The sequence below is a fragment of the Grammomys surdaster genome, unplaced genomic scaffold, assembly GCF_004785775.1.
Source record: "Grammomys surdaster isolate TR1022 unplaced genomic scaffold, NIH_TR_1.0 125504, whole genome shotgun sequence".
Taxonomy (NCBI): domain Eukaryota; kingdom Metazoa; phylum Chordata; class Mammalia; order Rodentia; family Muridae; genus Grammomys; species Grammomys surdaster.
The window spans coordinates 57393-76611 of record NW_021620360.1 but is presented as its reverse complement, the minus strand read 5'-3'; the positions used below and the strand labels follow the sequence as shown (position 1 = coordinate 76611).

The 19219-nt window shown below is 44.9% G+C and overlaps 2 protein-coding genes across 3 annotated transcripts; one reads left to right on the top strand and one right to left on the bottom strand.

The window, feature by feature from the left end:
• Positions 1 to 3900: 3900 nt before the first annotated feature.
• On the bottom strand, positions 3901 to 4878 carry LOC114638061 (H-2 class II histocompatibility antigen, E-U alpha chain-like). The gene is made up of 2 exons (XM_028786416.1): positions 4584 to 4878; positions 3901 to 4058 (listed from the first exon to the last, which is right to left on the bottom strand). The coding sequence occupies exons 1-2, from the start codon at positions 4876 to 4878 to the stop codon at positions 3901 to 3903; spliced, it is 453 nt and encodes a 150-aa protein (XP_028642249.1).
• A 1999-nt stretch (positions 4879 to 6877) lies between these two features.
• LOC114638038 (H-2 class II histocompatibility antigen, I-E beta chain-like) lies at positions 6878 to 16680 on the top strand. 2 transcript variants are annotated; one of them, XM_028786376.1, is made up of 6 exons: positions 6878 to 7032; positions 11005 to 11274; positions 14639 to 14920; positions 15528 to 15638; positions 16041 to 16064; positions 16362 to 16680. In XM_028786376.1, the coding sequence occupies exons 1-6, from the start codon at positions 6939 to 6941 to the stop codon at positions 16373 to 16375; spliced, it is 795 nt and encodes a 264-aa protein (XP_028642209.1). In that variant the 5' UTR covers positions 6878 to 6938; the 3' UTR covers positions 16376 to 16680. The 2 variants fall into 2 exon arrangements, with proteins under 2 accessions (XP_028642209.1, XP_028642208.1); XM_028786375.1 differs by lacking the exon at positions 16362 to 16680 and having other exon boundaries at positions 16041 to 16129.
• The last annotated feature ends 2539 nt before the right edge of the window (positions 16681 to 19219 follow it).

Below are 19219 nucleotides of genomic sequence, written 5' to 3'. Positions count from 1 at the left end.
CTCTTATCTAAAACCTTGTAAGAGCAGCTGAGCACCAAAGATGTCATGAGGACAGCTAGAAACTGTTTGGATAAGTTTAAAGAGGACCTGAGGCTTAGTTCATATGATGGATGTCTGTTCCTCTGTGGACCTGCACAGAGCAGGAACCTGAGAGTTGGTCCCAGTCAGGTTTGACGAGTTAGTTTCAAAAGTAAGAAGCTAGCAGTTACCCAGAAGTCTATTTCAGCACAGTGACTGATGATGCAGGGTGATTGACACACAATCATATAGCATTCATTTCATGTCAGGGAAAATTCAAGTCTCTGTTATGCATTTGTTAAGGTTCATTATGCATTTATGTAAACTCGATTTTCTAATAGGAATTTGGTGAGCGTAGAGTGATGTTAGATGTGTTTCACACCAAGTCGGCAGCTTCACCTTAGATCCAATACTTTCCTTATCTAATTAAACCTCATGGTTTACATGTGGAGTTTAAACACTGCGTAATGATTCCCTGGATGAGTAACAGAGGCAATGAATGGATACTAACCAGAAAGTAAAAATAAATAAATAAATGAAGATGCTCACTCTGCTTTTCTGAGGTGTTTTGTATTTACAGAATGATTTAGTGTGGATGTCACAAATACACTCAGCCTTACTGTCTCCTAGTCCACTCATCCATGTGCTTATCTCAACTTATTTTTTCATATAATATTTTAGAGTTTTCTAAACAAAAGTATTCTTCATGTGTTGCTAGTGCTGTCTGAGTATTTGGCATTTTTTTTAGCATAGATAGGTACATAGATAGATAGATAGATAGATAGATAGATAGATAGATAGATACATACATACATACATACATACATACATAGATACATAGATACATAGATACATAGATAGATACATAGATAGATACATAGGTAGATAGATACATAGATATATAGATACATAGATAGATAGATACATAGATACATAGATAGATACATAGATAGATACATAGACAAAGATGTATACCTCTTTTTGATGAAAAATATCTTGTGCTTGTATATACAGACATTAAATTTTGAGGAGCAGCAGCATGCAGTAGACAGTTGGCATTCTTTAATATTATTGTTGAAAGTATCATCTTCTTGACTTTGGTTTCATTTGTTTCTGCCGGAATTTGTTTTAAAGTGACTTTGTACTCTACATTATTAAATTTCTTATTACAAAGAAGTCTGAGGGTTTTTCTTCCTCAGTATCCGGCTATATCTAGAGGAAACTGTGACAATTTTGTATTCTTTAAAACCCTAATAAATTTTTATGTATTTATTTTGCCATTTTTTCATTGCCCAATTTCATAATGTTCTACATACCAAGTGGGAAAACTCTGGATACTCTTTCTCCATTCCTGATTTAAGAATCAGGTCAGACATCTTTTCCCAGATCAAATAAATTGCTTTTCATTGCAGATTTCCTGAGAAATGAGTTCTTGCAAAAAGAAATAAATAACAACAACTTTAAGACCCAGTACTGAAGTCCATCAGCGTTCATTCCATGAGTCCATCTGGGTGAACAAATGTTGTTTATATCCATCTCTCAATTAGTGCGAACTGTATGAACTGATTTTCAAATGTTGAACACCTTGGCCTTTCTGCATAAATTGATAATGTCACTGGATGTAGTCTCTATCTCGATAGCTCATCACCCACACAGCAGCATCTGTTCTCTCTGCTCCTGACTCTGCATGTCTGTATTCCTATCATCTATTCTCTCAGCTCTTGACTCTGCATGTCTATACTACAAGCATCCACTCTCTCTGCTCTTGAATGTGCATGGAAGGCTCTTGTGTTTCTGCCTCAATGTTACTGCAGATGTGATAGGAATTGTCAACAAATCAACTGCATCTTTGACAGTTGCTTTTCTCAGAGTGTTTGTCACAGTGACAGAAAGGAAGCTGAGTGGACAAATCAGGAAGCAGAGCCCCTGCAGCTGCAATGAGGAACTGAGGAAAACCTTCACCATCCTGACTCCAGTGACCTACTTCTGAGGCTAAGCTCACCACTTCCCCAAATTTCACCATCAGCCAGTATAGAGGATCTGAGGGATGAGACTCTGCCATAGAACCCAGGCCTGACTCTCAAAGTCTCCTGGCCATTTCCTAATGCAAAGGATGTTGTAGTGAGGTCTCTGGTCAGTACTAGTGTTCTGTAACATGTGGATCTCTCAGTGTGCTGCCAGCTCTACCCACAACAGCCCCTGCTCTGTCATTCTCACTAGTTACCCAAGGCCAGGCCCTCACTTTTGAGAATTATTCTGCTAAGGATATACTTAAAAGCCATCTCACAAGCCAAATACTGATTCTCATTCTCTCCTTTAAAAAAATTTTTGTTTGAGGAGTTCACAGATAAGTATATTGAATTTGTCTATTTACATGATTTCCACCCCTTCCTCTCCCATCCAGCTTCTCCCATGATGCCCTATCCACCTTCACAAACTTTTAGAATTTATGGTATCTTCATACACACAGACACACACTCACATAAACAGATAGATACATAATGAGTCTAGTTAATGTTGTTGTTCCTTGCATCCAGAATCTCATTAACATTCTTTGAGAATTTTACGAGTGTATAAAATGGGAGGGGGAAAAGGTCACATTCACTCTCATATCCCACCTCCAACTCCCCCACACATCAGTCCACAGTCTGCCATACAGCAACTCTAGCTTCACTCTGGGGTTGACCAGATGGACATGTCTTATGCAGTAATATCTACAGATGCTTAAAATCCTAGTGAGTCTGGGTTTGAGATTAATTCAGAACATGTAAAAGGTACTCAATATTCAGTCATGGGTGGAAGTACACATACTCCTCAGGTTTCCTACTCTCTATCAAGAACTTGCTCAGACACACACACACACACACACACACACACACACACACACACCACAAACACACTTCACAACCCAAGATGTTTATTATTTGTAGAAAAAAAAGGAACACAGTTTGGAGAAATGTCAAGCCATAAGTGAACAGAAGATGCCTCCATTCTAAGAAAGTTCCACAGCAGAGGAAGAACTTTGTGATGTATGTCACAGAGGAATTACCATAAATGATGGAGGATGGAATATAGATACAGGAAGGAGATGGAGAACCCCAGCCAGACATTAGACCAGAGAACATGCCGCCATTCTTGCAGCTTAAGGCTGGAAACTGCAGAAGATATGGTCTCTGCTGAAGTGAACAACTGAGAAAAAAGGTAGCCTCAGACGCTGTCACAACAAGTTTCTTCACTGAGCTTTTACTGAAGGCATCACCTGTTGTGGGACACACAGCATTACCAGGGACTTCCCAGTAAGGATTGAGAGCCCCTCAGCTTCCTTCCTGGTCTCTCTTGGCCATGTGACTCTTAAAAATTCCTTAAGTGTTGACCTGAGTTCCCACCATGAACCCCAAAACTTATTTTGCCTGAAGATCAACATCCCTTGCCCCTTCCTAGATCCCTTTCAGACTAAAGGACTGACACTAGTCATGGACTCAGGAGATTTCCATTCGTGCTACAGATCCAAGAGCCTCTTTCCAAAAGCTTCAGACTCTGGAGCTATGGCTGCTGCCTCAATACATGGAAGTGCCACATCCCTGAACCTTGAGAGTAATTCCCTCATGCCACAAGGATGCTGTGTTCTCCTGTGAGTCAACACTCTTGGGAACTAAACAAACTTTCCAAGATTCTCAAGTCCTCCAGGAACACCGAAGAAAGGACCCATCAATCCTGTAGGTTTGGGTAGCATCTGATGCCAAAGCTCACTTTTCCAATACAAGGAATTGAGAGACACTACAACCCCCACCCTTCTCTTAAAGGCACCACATCCCTGCTTTCCTCTCTCAGACACCACACATCTGTCAGTCTCTGAGCACATCTAACTCACCTCCAGGCATCTCACAGGCCTCCTTGGTGGCGTTCTGCAGCATTGCATTTTTTAATACCCTTCATGCTGAGGATAATCCCCACAACGATGCCTATCAGACCCACAGACAACCCGAGAGCACACACAACACTCTCTTTAGTTTCTGGAAGGAGGGGTTTCTCTTCAAACTCTGGGGAAAATAAGGCAGAGGAGATGTCAGTTGCTGTTGTAAGAAATATCAGTGGCCAATATAAGAAACAGACTGTGTACTGGGGCTAGAGAGGTGACTCGTTAGTTTAAAACACTGTGTGTTCTTGCAGAGGACCTAAGTTTCATTTCCAGCATCCATATGGCAGCTTACAACTGCACATGGCTCCAGTTGCAGGGCATCTGACATCCTTTTTTTGACCTCTGAGGGTACTAGGCACTTACATGGTGCACAGACATACACACAGGCAAAACACCCACATGCATAAGTTTTTCAAAGTGAATGAATGTGCTTTATGAGAGAACGAATATAAATTGTAGTCAGTGTTATGAAACACTGTGAACTCTGTTAGTCTGTGATGCTGGTAATTGAACTTGAAGCCACACACCTATGAGACAATTGCTCTAACACTGAGCTGTGTTCACAGCCCTACACTGTGAATGCTGAATGTCCAGAATCCAGCATTGAAGCAGGATGCCTGGAAATGAAGTAATGAATGCATCCTACCCCAGTGCTTCTGCAGCGGCTCCTCCAAACCCCAGTGATCCACCTCACAGTCATAGTAATCTTCTGTGGAGGGCAGGAAGGTCAGATGGTGGAATTTGTGGAAGAAGTGGTCCTCTCTCGGGAGAAACACTGTCTCTGACACGCCTTTGGTGACAGGCTGTCCATTCCGGAGCCAGGTGACATTGACCACTGGAGGGGAGAACTTGTCCACGAAACAGATGAGGATGCTGGGCTCTCCCAGGTTCACTGGGCTTCTGGAGAGTACAGTCACCTCTGGGGCCACTGTGGGGAACATGGCATAAATTAGCTTTCATTCCCTAAGCTTGTTCTGCTCTTCCCATGCTGGCCTGTGGTGCAATGCTACCTCATGACTCTAAAGCTGTGCCCTGAGGAGTCAGTCGTGTTACCCTATTCCCAGATCTGACATTTTGGAGCCAGTGTTGAGGTATGAGGTATCCAACCACCCAGCTAGTTCCACCCACACCCCCAGCCCAGTTCCTTACTCCCCCTGTGTAGAATGGAAGCAAGGATTTCATAAACAATAATGGATGAATAAACCAAGACTACAATAACAGCAATAACAATAACAGCAAAATAGGATCTTGTGCAGTCTTCAGTTACAATAATACTACAATATAACAATAACAATATAACAATACATTACAAGAATAACAAAAATAGCAATAACAATAACAGAAAAATATTATTTCTAGCAGTCTTTAATAACAGCAATACAATATAACAATGCAACACTTCAGTATAACAATAAAAATAACAGCAATAACAATAACAGCACAAACGATCTCTAGCAGTCTCAAGTAATAAAACGTATCAAAAGGTTAGATATTGGGTAACACTTCCTATTGTGTGGGCATCTTGTGTATCGATCATTACTAATATATAAATCCATCGGATAATCTTTAAGCATTAAGAGTCTCATGTCTCCCGGGTATGGGAGGATGGCGGTTATTCCATGGGTTTGGGGGTTGGACTCCACGAAGCTGATCAGCGGAGGCAGCAGCCATGGCTAATGTCTCCTGGGCCCGAGGCCGGCACTCCTGGCTAGCCAATGCTTTGGATACATTGAGAACATGGCGGCTGCCCGGGAGCTAGCCTTGCCTGGCCTGGTGGCAGTCCGGAGTTAGCAGGGCCGTGCTGGTCTCGCTATCACCTCCCACTACACCTCTGTTGCGAGGGGAAATTCCTATGCCGTCCACTATTTAGTATTAGAGTTTCTATATAACATTTGAAGAAATAATTTTCTTCAACAAGAAATTTCTCCACTTATCCAAAAAAAAAAAAATGTTTTCAGACAAACAGAACAAAAAATTTCAAGAGTTTGGGAATGTCGGTAAAATGTACACTCTAAAATGTCCCAATCTATGTCCTCTCTGAAACACATCAGTGAGACTAGAATAAATTAAAAATCGCTAATATGAAACATGGGGATTGTACCTCTGCCTGTGATGGCTGGGAAGACTGCGTCCAAGGGACACTTCAATAACTTTGACATCTACACCGTTGAGCTGAGGTGCAGTGAGCGCCAGGCTAAAGGTGCCGGGCTACACAGTCGTCTTCCTTCACCTCCTTTGCTCTCACACAGCTTCAAACACACAGTTGTCCTCACAGCTTTATGTAGAAAAGGTGACTATTCCCTCGGTGCTCAAACTGCTGAATGAATGATTGACCATCCCAGAGCGGGCCCAGCTTCACGGCCTGATTAAAGTGTTTCAGCTGCAACTGGATCCATCATTTAAAAAAGGGAAAAAATTATCCTTTAAAAAACGATATGTAATTTATACCCTGAGGTTGTTGTATGTGCATACAATGTATTTTGATTCTATCCACCACCCACGACCGCCTCCCAGCTTCTTCTGGAACCTTCCCACATGTCTCCCTCCCAAATTACTTTCTTTAAAAAACAACAACACAAATAACCCCAAAACAAAACCCTATTCTCCTTTATTTGTTTGGAGGGGTTGTTGTTGTTGTTTGTTTGTTTGTTTGTTGATTAAAGACAGGGTCTTACTATGTAGACCAGGCTGACCTGTAACTCACAGAAACCCAGCTGCCTCTGCCCCCTGAGCGCTGGGATATGAGGCAGGGGCCAGCAGCCCAGGCTGAGTCTCCTTCCTGCAACTTTCAGAAGGGGACCCTCACACTGAATCTCTAACTAGCAACTGATGATGCTGGTTGCCTTTGCTTCTGATTGGCTCCCTGGCACGGGTCTTACCCAATCCAGCGGCAAAGCAGTGAATCCCCTGGTTCTTACTATCTTAGCAATGAGTAAAGAGAATAAAGTTAAAGTCTGAAGCTTGTCTCCCCCTCCGATTCCTGTGTCTCCTCTCCTCCAGCATGATGTGGCTTCCCAGAGTTCCCTGCATGGCAGTTGTGATCCTGTTGCTGACAGTGCTGAGCCCTCCCGTGGCTTTGACCAGAGACCCCACACGTAAGTGCACACCTCAGGTGCTGGGCTGCTCCAAGTGGGGAAAGGAAGGAGCTAACTTCCTCACTGTTGGGGCTAAATCCCTTGAAACTATTGATATCTCCTGTGACCACGCACAGTCCTCACATGAACTCTACACTATGTCCCCAAATAGAAGCCTGGATGTTTGTGTTCTCAGATCTATATGAGACACCCCTGTGTATCAGCCATTGCTTTTCAAGTTTCTCCCAGTAAAATCTATACCTTGTGTCATATTCCCTTAGGTCCCTGGAAAGATTGATAAATCATGATGGAAAATTAACTTCTGAGACAGGCCCTGTCTTCATTGTATTGACTATGCCAAACAGGTTTCTCTTTAAAAATAGAACTTCCTATGTGTGTTTCTATACTACTTTTTATGTGTGTTTTCTGTTGCTTTAGGTAAAAAAGTAAAATATTGGTATCAGATTTCTGTGGGAGTGTCATAGAGTCAAGGGACATTGAGAGCATCCCAGGAGACCCCTGTGCATCCTCTGCAGGCTGTGAGGTGGCTGCCTGGACACGTGTGAGGCTGAATCCAGGGCTCCTCTTTCTGTCTCCCTGACTCCAGTGCTTGTGCAGCCTGTTCCTGTGCGGAACCTCTGCGTGGTGGTTAGTGTTTCCCTTTCTCCTTGGGAGCACACAGCAGCTAATGCTGAGGTTCTTAGATCTGAAAATGGCCTTTGAACTGATGGGCACCTGTGGGCTGTTCTAAAGAACTCGAGGCCCCTTCTGAGACCCTGGGACAGGTTAGAGCTGGTTCAGTGTTTGTGATCTGAACACATTCATATATTATTTTCTTCCCACAGTCTCTGGCCTGAGCCCATGGAAAGGACAAGACTTCTCTTTGTATCATATGATCCCCTTCCTAGTTTCATAACACACACATACATCACACACAGAAAATCAAAGTCTGTGCTATGCACATTGGGGGTAAAAGATGGGGTTATTAGCACTGCGGAAAGCTGTGACCCTGGGCTGGAGAGATGGCTCAGTAGCTAAGGGCACCGGCTGTGCTTTCAGAGAACCTGGGTTCAATTCCCAGCAACCACAAACTGTCTGAACTCCAGTGTCAGTTGTTCCAACATCTTCACACAGATACACATGTAAGCAAAACGCCAATACATATCAATGAAAATAAATAATTAAAAACTTATTCTGTGACCCCAGAAAGTTGGGAATGTGGGCAAGCCCTCTGAACCCTGTCTGCTTTGGTTGAAATGTAAAATTCGGGAGAAATGATCTTTTTCATTGAGCTGTCTGAGGATTGTGAGGGATGATGTGTAAAGCATTAGGGTCCTGCTGCCCCACTGTGTGCTTCCTCTCTGTAAGCTGTTATCACCTCTGTTATCAAAGGGCACTCAGAAGCTTCCAGACTGCCTATGACCTCATTGACACCTCCCACAGGCCAGGCTCCTGCCCTCGCATCATCGTCTGTCATATGGACCATTCTTAATGCTTCCAACCTGTCCTTTTTCTTCCATTCTGTATTTTATAAAAATCAAACCCATTCTCCTCACTATTGTCTGTGTTGTATCAGACAATACAACTTAGGGATGAGTGATTCCGTCTCTGAAGGTCTCAGTGATCTCTCTTTTAAAGTCATGAGCCACAGTGGTGACTGATGCAAATATTTCTCACAAAACGCACCAAACTTCTTCATCCTTCAGAGCGTTTGTGAGATTGATAATGTCTGGTGCTTGCGTTTATTTCAGTTGCTTTTCACAAACCTCTTGTACATTTTCTGCGTTAGATTAAATGTGAAGACGAAAAGAGACATCATATGTGGCTTCCTCTATTGAGACTAGAGAAGCTAATGTGACTGACTGACCCACCAGCGCATGAAAATACACGCTCACCTTTCCCCCAGGGTCACATTTGTCATCTGATTTTAAAACAGTCAGGTTTGTGAATTCTCTGCATCTGTAATTCAGATAAGAGATTGTGGCTCAGTATTGGGATCCTGGTCTCAATTTGCAGAAACTTCCCCAGTCGTTCCCTCTTAGTAAACTAGAGAAAGCCCCCATCAACTCCAAGGCTTTTGAGTTGGGGCTGCTCTTGATCCTAAAGCCTCCTCTCTCACTGCTGCCCTCATGCCCTGAGGTCTGTTGTTCATGAACTAGGTGTTGACATGAGGTGTTACCTCAGCTGAGAGGTGTCCCCACATCTACCCTGTATCCCTTCTTCTGACATCTGTAGCCACCACCCTCTTCTGGCTCACACTTGTGACACACCTGTGACAGGTCCTCACTGTCAGTCCTCAGAGTGCTTCTCTACCCCTCCTGTCACTCAAGGCTTCCTGTTAATGGAACTCCACCCCCCCTCTCCTCTTCCCCACCTTCACAGTTTAAAGCTCTGACTTAGACGGAGGTGTCTGTTTCTCTTCTTTGGATTCCCATGGGCACCGCAGGCCTGCACAGTGCGGCACTGAGGAAGATTTACTGTGTTCTATGTGATGTGTTAAGGAACTTGAGCATGAGAGGTGGGAGGGAGGTGTCCTCTGAGCTGTGAGTCCTGGTTTCCAGCTTAGCTCCAGGTGGGGCAGGTGTGGGATCAGGGAGGGGCACACCCTGCTGGCCCCTGTGCTGCTGGAATACAGGAGATACAAGAGATACACATGTGGGGTGCTGCTCTTTGGGGAAATGAACTGATTCTGGGCACTAACCCCTGTCTGTCCTGGATGGCCTGGGACAGGATTGTTCTGTTCTCAAGTTTACACCAAATGGGCCATTTCCCCCTTTTTGCTGCAGGACCAGCAGCAATGTCCAGACCTAACTGAGCATGAGAGAGTGGCCCTGACCAAGAGCCTGTGGCAGGGAAACACACAAGACTGTGACCTACACAAGGGACCACAGGCAGCTGAGGAAGGCTGGGGGTGTGAGAAATAGTCTCCCCAGGGAAGAGCACACCTATTGGTTATCCAATCCCAAATAGTCAGCCCTAAAACATACATACAAGTAACATCATACAGATGGTATGTTGAGGGTCTATGTATTTAGAAATGTACTCATATGTCTATATATATATTTATGTATGTATGTATGTATGAATGAATGTATGTATGACATGTGTATATATGACAATTAATGACAAAAGAGGCCATGCATTTGAAAGAGACCATGGAGGTGTACATAGGAAGGTTCAGGGGGAGGAAAAGGAACAGGGGAAATGATTTTATTGTGTGACAATCTCAAAAATAATAGTCTCACTGGGTGTGAACCACACTTACAGACAGGCGTCTAGCCCAGCAGTAGATGTTGCAACAGAATGCAGTCTCAATGGTATTCTTGGAGAGGTTTTTTAAAGTATTTATTTATTTATTTGTCTTACAGATCTTTTGCTTATACATCATGGTTTCAGGTTTTGTGTTTTTATGTTATTCTTGTGTTTGAATGTGTGTGTCTCTATGTCTTATGGCTTTTCTTTTTCATTTTTCTTTGTTTCATCTTGTTTTTTGTTTGTTTTTTCTTTTTCTTCTAATTGATTGATGTTTAGCTATAAGGGTACAAAGTGTGGCTTTGGGTGGTCAGAGAGGTGGGGAGGATCTGGAAGGTGTTGAGGGAGGGGAAACTGAACAGAATATATTGTATGAGAAATATCATTTTAAAAAACAAAACAGAAGCATCCAGTGGGAGACAAAATGGCCAATCGACCTCTCTGTCGCTCAGGAACTGGAGGTCCTGATGAGGGTTAAAGAAATGAAGGAGAGAGGACTGAAGGGAGGACTGTCTCCTCTCTCCTGGGAATAGAGGGCAGGTTCCCTGAGTTCCTTCATCACATCACTCAGTAACACAGTGACTTCAGCCTGGGCTGGAGCTGGGGTGCGTGTCCTTTTGACCTGTAAGTTGTCAGGAGGATGTCAGAAGTGAGCTGGGTCGAACTTGGGTCTGGTCATTTGGGCAGCTGAGAGGGATCCAGGCATCTTGTCCCCAGAGAAGATCATTCTTGTCTCCACAGCACGGTTTTTGGGACAAGCTAAATCTGAGTGTTATTTCTACAACGGGACGCAGCGCGTGCGGTATCTGGACAGATACATCCACAACCAGGAGGAGATCATGCGCTTCGACAGTGATGTGGGCAAGTTCCGCGCGGTGACCGAGCTGGGGCTGCTGCAGGCCGAGTACTTCAACAGCCAGAAGGAGATCCTGGAGCGGAAGCGGGCCGAGCTGGATACTGTGTGCAGACACAACTACGGGGTCTTTAATAGCTTCTCTGTGCAGCGGAGAGGTGAGACTGGATGGGTCGGGTAGGGGAGAAGCCACGGTGGGGGAGCAGCGGGAGCGGGGTGCGCATGTGCGCGGAAGCCACAGGGGAGGCTGGCTTCCCTGCAGCTGGAGCCACAGGCGGCTTTAAGCAGACTCATGGCAGGGGAACAGAACTCATCTTCTGCAGGAGCAGCAGCGATGTTAACTGCTGATCTCCTCACCGGCCCCGAGAAAAAAGTCAAGATGCCCTGGACAGTGACGTCAGGGTGAAAACTGCATTAAACATACTTTTACCTTAAGCAGAAGGGTTAGGAGAGGGGTAGACAGAGGAAAGTAAAGGTGCACCCCAGGGTGAGGTCCTCCCAAAGGGAGAGCAGCCTGCCCGGTGTGCCTAAGGACTCAGCCAAGTACAGTGTTTGAATCTCAGGTTGCAACTCAAATTTTTTCCTAAAAATCTACTTTTCTTTTCTCTCTTGATAAGAGAGATACACAAGCTGGTTCTGGAGGTGCTGTGGACGGACATGACTCTTGGATTTTAAAATTATCATTAGCAACTTAACAGTAATTTAGCAGCTTTCTTAAGACTAGGGTTTTAGATTTCATACTTGTAACGTTTGGGCCTTAAAAATCAGGCTTTAAAATGAAGTTTTTACTATTAAAATTATTAATTGTACTGCAGTTCACAGAGAAGCTGGCAATTCTGCTGATCCTACTGCATTTAATACATTATTACTCAGTACATATTATATAATTATTATATTATTTCATACATTATTATATAATATTTATTATATTTAGTACATATTATGTATTTTAGTACATTACTATTATAGACCATTGTAGTTTTCTGTATAACTTAGTTTATCCAAAGAGCTATAGTTTAAAAGACATAAAAGTTAGATTTGGCTGTCAGCAAGGTACTAAAAAATACCTGGCAACCCTCAGTAAAGATGGCAGTGAACACATGACTTTCCCGTAACACAGATGGCACAGTCAGTCATGTGACTGCCCTTTACCAAGATGACTATGAAGCTATCTTTTTTTTTCCTCCCACAACAAAGATGGCGACCAGTCATGTCTTTATGCTTTCCTTGTGGTTTTCACTGTCCTCCTGGAATATATATGGATGGGTAGCAGGTGGCATAGTCACTGTTTGGCTTGCACCTTAAGGTCCCCTCCTGCCTCTACTGTGTCTATGTATTTTCTTTTTTTCTGGCGCGTGGAGCTGTTGCTGGCAGCTAGCTGTGGGCAGTGAAATCGGGCGCACCCATCACAGTGTTCCGTTTTACTGCATCGCTGTACCGCTGTCCACTAAGAATGTATACAGGCTCCGGCACAGGAGCTGGGACAGGCACAGTGAAGCCAATGGTGGTTTCCGCCACTGCGGCTGCCACTCAGTGCTGCCAATGCTGTATAAGGACAGGAGGGAGGTCACATGGGTGGGGCTGGGCGGCACCTGGATCGACATGTGTGCGGCCACTGAAGCTGGAACACAGGTGTTGCTGCGGGGGAAGGGAGGGACTGCCAGAGCTCGGTTCCCAAAATCCTGGATCCAGGGACAGTCGGACTGAAGCCTGTGTGCCAGCAGGTTTTAGAAAGTCTGTCATTTTGAATCAAGACAATATCTGAGACCAACCTACTTTAGATAAACATTGCTGCACACATCACCGTGGTGTCTGGCCATCTGGTTTTAGACCTTGGATCCATTTTTTCAGCCTTTACCAGACCTGAGGATGGAGTGGCCTGCTGCCAGCTTGCCTGGGGTACAACTGTGGTAGACGGTAGAGTAGGCTCAAGTCAAAGGTGTTTGAGTGTGACCCTTTAATATACTTCTTCATATTGTGGTAACATCTAGTCAAAATTGTTTTCATTGCTTCTGTATACCCGTAATTTTGCTACTGTTATGAATCATAATGCAAATATTTTTAGAGAGGTTTGCCAAAGGGGTCACAACCCTCAGGTTGAGAGACACTGTCTAACTCAACTCTGGTGAGAAGAAAATATGAGACCTTTGTTCCGGTCCTTGGGAGCCAAGGCTCTTGACAGTGCCTGGTGAGTGGATCAGACCCGAGAGAAGAACCCATACTCTAGGCAGAGGCTGAGACCAAGGTGGACTTCCTAAGTCTAAAGTCCAAGGATCGGATTTGAGGTCCACAGCATAATTACAATTAATATTGGGCTTGCTTAGCTCACACTTCTATATGCTTTTCATAATTAAAGGAAGTCAAGACAGAACTCCAGCAGGGCAGGAACTTGGAAACAGGAGCTGATGCAGAGTCCATGAAGGGTGGTTTGCTCCTCGTAGCCTGCTCAGCCTGCTTTCTTATAGAGCCCAGGACCACAAGCCCAGGGACAGCACCGCCCATAGTGGGCGGGGCCATCCCCATCAATCACTAAGAAAATGTTCTACAGGCTTGCCTACAGCGCAATCTTATGGAGGCTTTTCCTCAATTGAGGTTCCCTGCTCTCAAGTGACTTTAGCTGTGCAAATTGTACAGAAAACTACCCAGGACAGTTTGTGATGTTGAAACCCCCAATCCTGATTGCACAACTCAAGGTGGGAGACACAACACCTTCTGCACAGCTCAAAATGGGATGACAGCTTCTTCACTCAGCTTCAGAAGATTGTAGCGAGATGAACTGAAAATAGTCAAAGGAAATGAAGGCGTCTTTAAACTAATGGATCAAGAGATTATTTACAATAATGGGTTATGTGAATGGCTGTTAAATGTCTTGTCAGGACAAAACACACACACACACACACACACACACACACACACGAAAAAGGGCCTAGCTTCTTCAGCTGAAATAGGGCCCTCCCCACAAACTGCCACCTGCAGCTTGTCCACTGCTCTGCATGGGTCAGTGTGCAGACTGCAGCTCAGCCCACAATCCCTGCATCTCACTCTGTCTGGCCCCTGCCGATGTGACTGTGAATCCCTGTGTAGCAGACATTAAGAAAGTGATGATGTCAGATATGGCAAAGTTGATTTTTTTAGAGTTTTGCCAAAAGAGATGAGTCTTCCAAAAGAGGTAAGTCTTCCTGCCTCACACACAGAACCGTCACCATCTACAGACAAGAAGAGACAGAACCCATGTGCTTACACCCACAGGACATGTGGGTGTCACTTAGCTGTTGGTAAAATTACCACAGCTGAGAGAAGAGCATGTCTCTCCCTGCCTGGAGCTTCACCTCCAGCTGGTGATTCCTCCTGAGAGGGGAACTGACAGTAAATGGTGAATAAAGAACCTAAGTCCTGGGCGACTGTGTGGTAGAACCTTAGGCGTGCCTCAAATCTAGCCTGGGTGGGTGGAGACAGGCAGGCAGTCCACAGGAAGGACAGCTCTGCCCTCATGGGTCCTTCCCACCTCTCTTTCTCCTCTAGTTGAGCCCAAGGTGACTGTGTACACTGCAAAGACACAACCTCTGGAACACCACAACCTCCTGGTCTGCTCTGTGAGTGACTTCTACCCTGGCAGCATTGAAGTTAGATGGTTCCGGAATGGTGAGGAGGAGAAGGCTGGAGTGGTGTCCACAGGCCTGATCCGAAATGGAGACTGGACCTTCCAGACGCTGGTGATGCTGGAGATAGTTCCTCATGGTGGAGAGGTTTACACCTGTCAGGTGGAGCATCCCAGCCTGACCAGCCCTGTCACAGTGGAGTGGAGTGAGTAGTAACTTCCAGACTCTCTGAATGCCCGCCCACCAGGGAGGGGGCGTGGCTTAGCCCTGCCTGTCAGCTTTCTCTGACCCAATGAATGCCTGCCCACCAGGGAGGGGCGTGGCTTAGCCCTCCCAGTCAGCTTTCTCTGCCCACACACTCTTTTCACTGGTTTTGTGCTGTCCTGGCTTTCAGCATGGCTTACAGGGTAGGTGTGTGAAGCTTCCACAAGCACCTTTGTCCCCTGGAAAGCAGTTATTCCCTCATACAATCATCTGAGCCTGCCAATGACATCACAGGTCCTGGGATCTTCTTGATCCTGGAGCAGTGCAGGGTCATAGCTGAACTCACGGACATAGTCACAACTCAGCCTTTTCTTACTCTCAGAGCTCAGCGCCTTCCTGTCAGCACAGCTCAGGGTGGCCATATTTAAGGCTCTTCATGGTGTGAGCCTATTCCTGTTTGCTTTGTTTCTCAACATGACCAGGAGTGTTCACTTACTGCTCTTCTAGAACACACTTCTTCCTTGGTCTCAAAGCTCTGAGTCTCAGGGGTCCTCAGTGGAAATGAGATTTGGGCTAAAACTCTCCAAACCTTTGGCTTCCCTTCTCAGAGGCACAGTCCTCATCTGCACAGAACAAGATGCTGAGTGGAGTCGGGGGCTTCGTGCTGGGTCTGCTCTTCCTTGGAGCTGGGCTGTTCATCTACTTCAGGAACCAGAAAGGTAAGGAGTCTGGTGGGGGCCACGACTGAATAGCGTTCCAGGGAAGAGTTATGGATTTGTACTCAGGATGCATTGGCCCTGTGACCTGAGCTCCCAATGGACACTGAACACAACAGTCTGTAGTTACTTGATTGAACCCTGAGGGGGGATAACACATGCAAAGGTTAAGGTGATTCTGTTTTGAGACCTGAGAACAGAGGAAGACTGGGGAAGAGCCATGGGCACTACTGGTGGGTGGAGCTCCCTGAGCCCCTCCCTCTGTCCATGCTCCTCTTGGTCCTGTGTGCTTTGGGTGGTGTTACCAGAGGAATCTCAGGTGGCAGCTCCGAGTCTGGGAACATGTGTCTGGGGACAGATCTGCTACCATGCATGCAAGCATCTATTTTATCCTCTCTTTTCTAGGACAGTCTGGACTTCAGCCCACAGGTAACACCCTTCAGTCTTCTCTCAGAGACAGATCTGCTTTCCCTACAGTGTGGGGGCTGGGGTGATGGACACAGGGCAGAGCAATGGGGAAGACTGAGATCCCAGGTCTGGCCAGGCAGTTTGCACTGAGCCTTGCTCCGTGCACGTACTGAAGGCCTGTGCTCTGAAGCAGCATTGACTCAGGACATGAGAAGTTCCTCTCTGCTCCCTGCCATGCTGTCAGGAGAGGCCTGAGGTGGTCAAAGAAGCCACTGCAGAGTTAGGTCTGGAAACACCCCTGTCCCCTGTGCTCTGCAGGACTCCTGAGCTGAGGTGAAGGAACAAGGCTGAAGAAAGGTGTTCTCCCCGTGTCTCCACGTTATCAAAACATGCCCTGCTTGGTCTACATTCCTCCAGAGACAGTGCTTTCCCAGGACCTGGATCCTCCTGAGTCTCCACCCTGGAGATCTGTGCTCCTGATGGGTGCTTAGCCCAGACCTTGCAGTCCTGGGACCTAGACCCCTCTCCTTACCTCCCCTGCTCCCTTTGTCCCTTGCCCTTTGTCTGGTGCTTCTGAGCCAGTGTGCTGTCATATGCTTTCTTACATTTTTATCAAATAAACAAAGAATGAAAGTCATCTGCCTCATAGAATTTCAAGCAGAAGAAATAGCAAAGACAAAGAAGGGCACACTATAAGAAACCATTCATTCATAATAAGCATGGAGGATAGTGTGCAAGAAATAAATTCAGTTTTAATTTGTTACGTGTCAGTTAAAATATTTTTCTCAATTGGAATAAGTTTGAGAAAACCACATATGATCAGTACATACCCAGTCATTTAAGCACACAGGAAGGGATGTCTGTGAGAGGCTGGTAAAGGAGGGAGATGTTTCTGTGGGCCTTGTCACAGTCTAAGTGAGAACACAATTGGGGCCACACTCCAAATCCCACAGGCTCTGTCCTTTGCTCTGTGGAGCAGCTGGATGGATTGAGAAAGATACTTGCTTGAGAATCTGGAAGGTTCAGCTGTGGGGTTCCACTTGATGAACCATTCTGCAGACACCTGAGGCTTTGCTCTGGCCTCTGCACACAAGGACCCACATTAAAAAAAAAAAAAAATTAAGAGCCTGGAACTGTAACAATTCAAAGACAATAAAACCAAAGCCAAGCAAAATGAAGACTCAAAAGTCAATAAGCTGTTAGGTAATTTCCTCAGAGATATATCTTTCCTACAGAAATTATACAGGAAGTAAACCTATGAGGAGCAGGGAGATGACTCAAGGAATGAAAGCTGTAGCCTGTAGTTTTTGCTACCACACTTTAAGTTCCAGGTGAACTATGAGACCAGTCCTCACCCAGATTCTACTGGATTCACAGATTAAACACACACACACACACACACACACACCAGTTAATCTTAAAATGCCTTTGCTAACTCAAGGACTGTGCACTCCTAAACCTCCCCTGCCACCCCAGGCCATTGGCCACTCCAACCAAAAACTCACATGGCTGGTTGGCTTTATCTCCTGTTACTACTGCCTCATTCTTCTCCTCCAGTTCTTCCAACTCTCCCTGAGTCCTCCCACACAACTCAAAGTGTCCACCCAGTCCTCAGTCATTGGCCACTGGTATGTATATTTATTGATCAAGAACCAGTTGGGGAACAGGACCTTCACATCAGAACCACCCTCTACATCTCACATTTTTTTTTGTCTAATAAAAAAATTAAACAAACAACAAATACAAAAAAACCCTCTTCACCCAGACATAAATTGAACAAAAGCACAACAATCATGTAAATTACAAAGCATGATATACAATCAACATCTAGCCTATCATATTTGTCAGTTAGATAAAGTACTCTCCCATCATTCCTGACTTAAAGAATTGTGATTTATCCCTGAATTGTGTTTATATTTTAGCCTGCAATGCCATCTAAAAACATGCCTTGCACTCTATAACCTCTCCCTCAATGCTGAACAACCTGAGTTTGATTATGAGACTATAACTAATCTTCAACCCTGTCAGAAATCAGAGATTGACTAATACATTACCTGGGTACATAGGAAGCACTAAACACAGCTTGTCAGACTTAAGCAATAGAAGAGACAGCTGACTATCTGGACAGCCTCCTAATTTCTTATAATGTTGGAACATCTGTCTTTAACCTTTTGGCCCAATATCAGTCATCTGACAGACCTTTGTAAAGCAGGATAGATGATCTTCAGTTCCCTGAGAAAGGTACAGCTGAGAACACCTGGCGTTCCTCCTTGTCCCTCCTCCTGACTAGAGCTAGGCTGAGGCCTGGCTCTCTTTGCTAGGTAGTGCCACCACTGCTGATTCGTATTTGCTATCCTGACACTACCCAACTGGACTGCTGGTGTATCTGTGAGGTGTTTGCTGGTGGATAGAGCTGACACTGCTAATCTGAACTGAACTGCTGATTTCCAGACAAACACAGATGAGAGTTGCTCCAAAATATCTTTCTAAAACGGTTCACTTCCCGTGTACCTTTCTTTCACTATCTTTGGTGGGTGGTGGGCTAAAAGAGAGGTTAAGGCATTTTAAAACCATCATTAAAAATAAGGTTTAAAAAATAAAACTACAGATTTTCATATATTAAAGCATCCCTGCATTCCTGGGATGAAGCCTACTTGATCATGGTAGATGATGTTTTTGACGTGTTACTAAATTTGGTTTGTGAGATGTTTGGTTTTTTGTTTATTTGTTCATTTTTTTTACATCAGTGTCCATGAGATAAATTGAAATGAAATTCTCTTTCTTTGTTGAGTCTTTGTATGGTTTAGGTATTAGGGTAACTGTGGCCTCATAGAAAGAGTTTGACAGTGTTCTTTCTGTTTCTGTAGGGGAGGCTCACAATGGGGGTGACCTTAGCTGAGACTCACAGCTGTGGAAATGTGGAACCTGAAGAAGCCCACCTCCTGTATTCATGCAGGAACCCCAGTGGAGTGATACGCATACCAACCCACCCACAAAACTTTTGACAAAAATTTATCCTGTTTACAGGATATGCAGAGATGGGGATAGAGCAAAGATTGGGGGATTGGCAAAACAAGACCAGTCAAACTTGAGACCCATCCCATGGGCAAGCATCAATCCCTGACACTATTAATGACACTCTGTTTTGCTTGCAGACAGAAGCCTAGCATAAATGC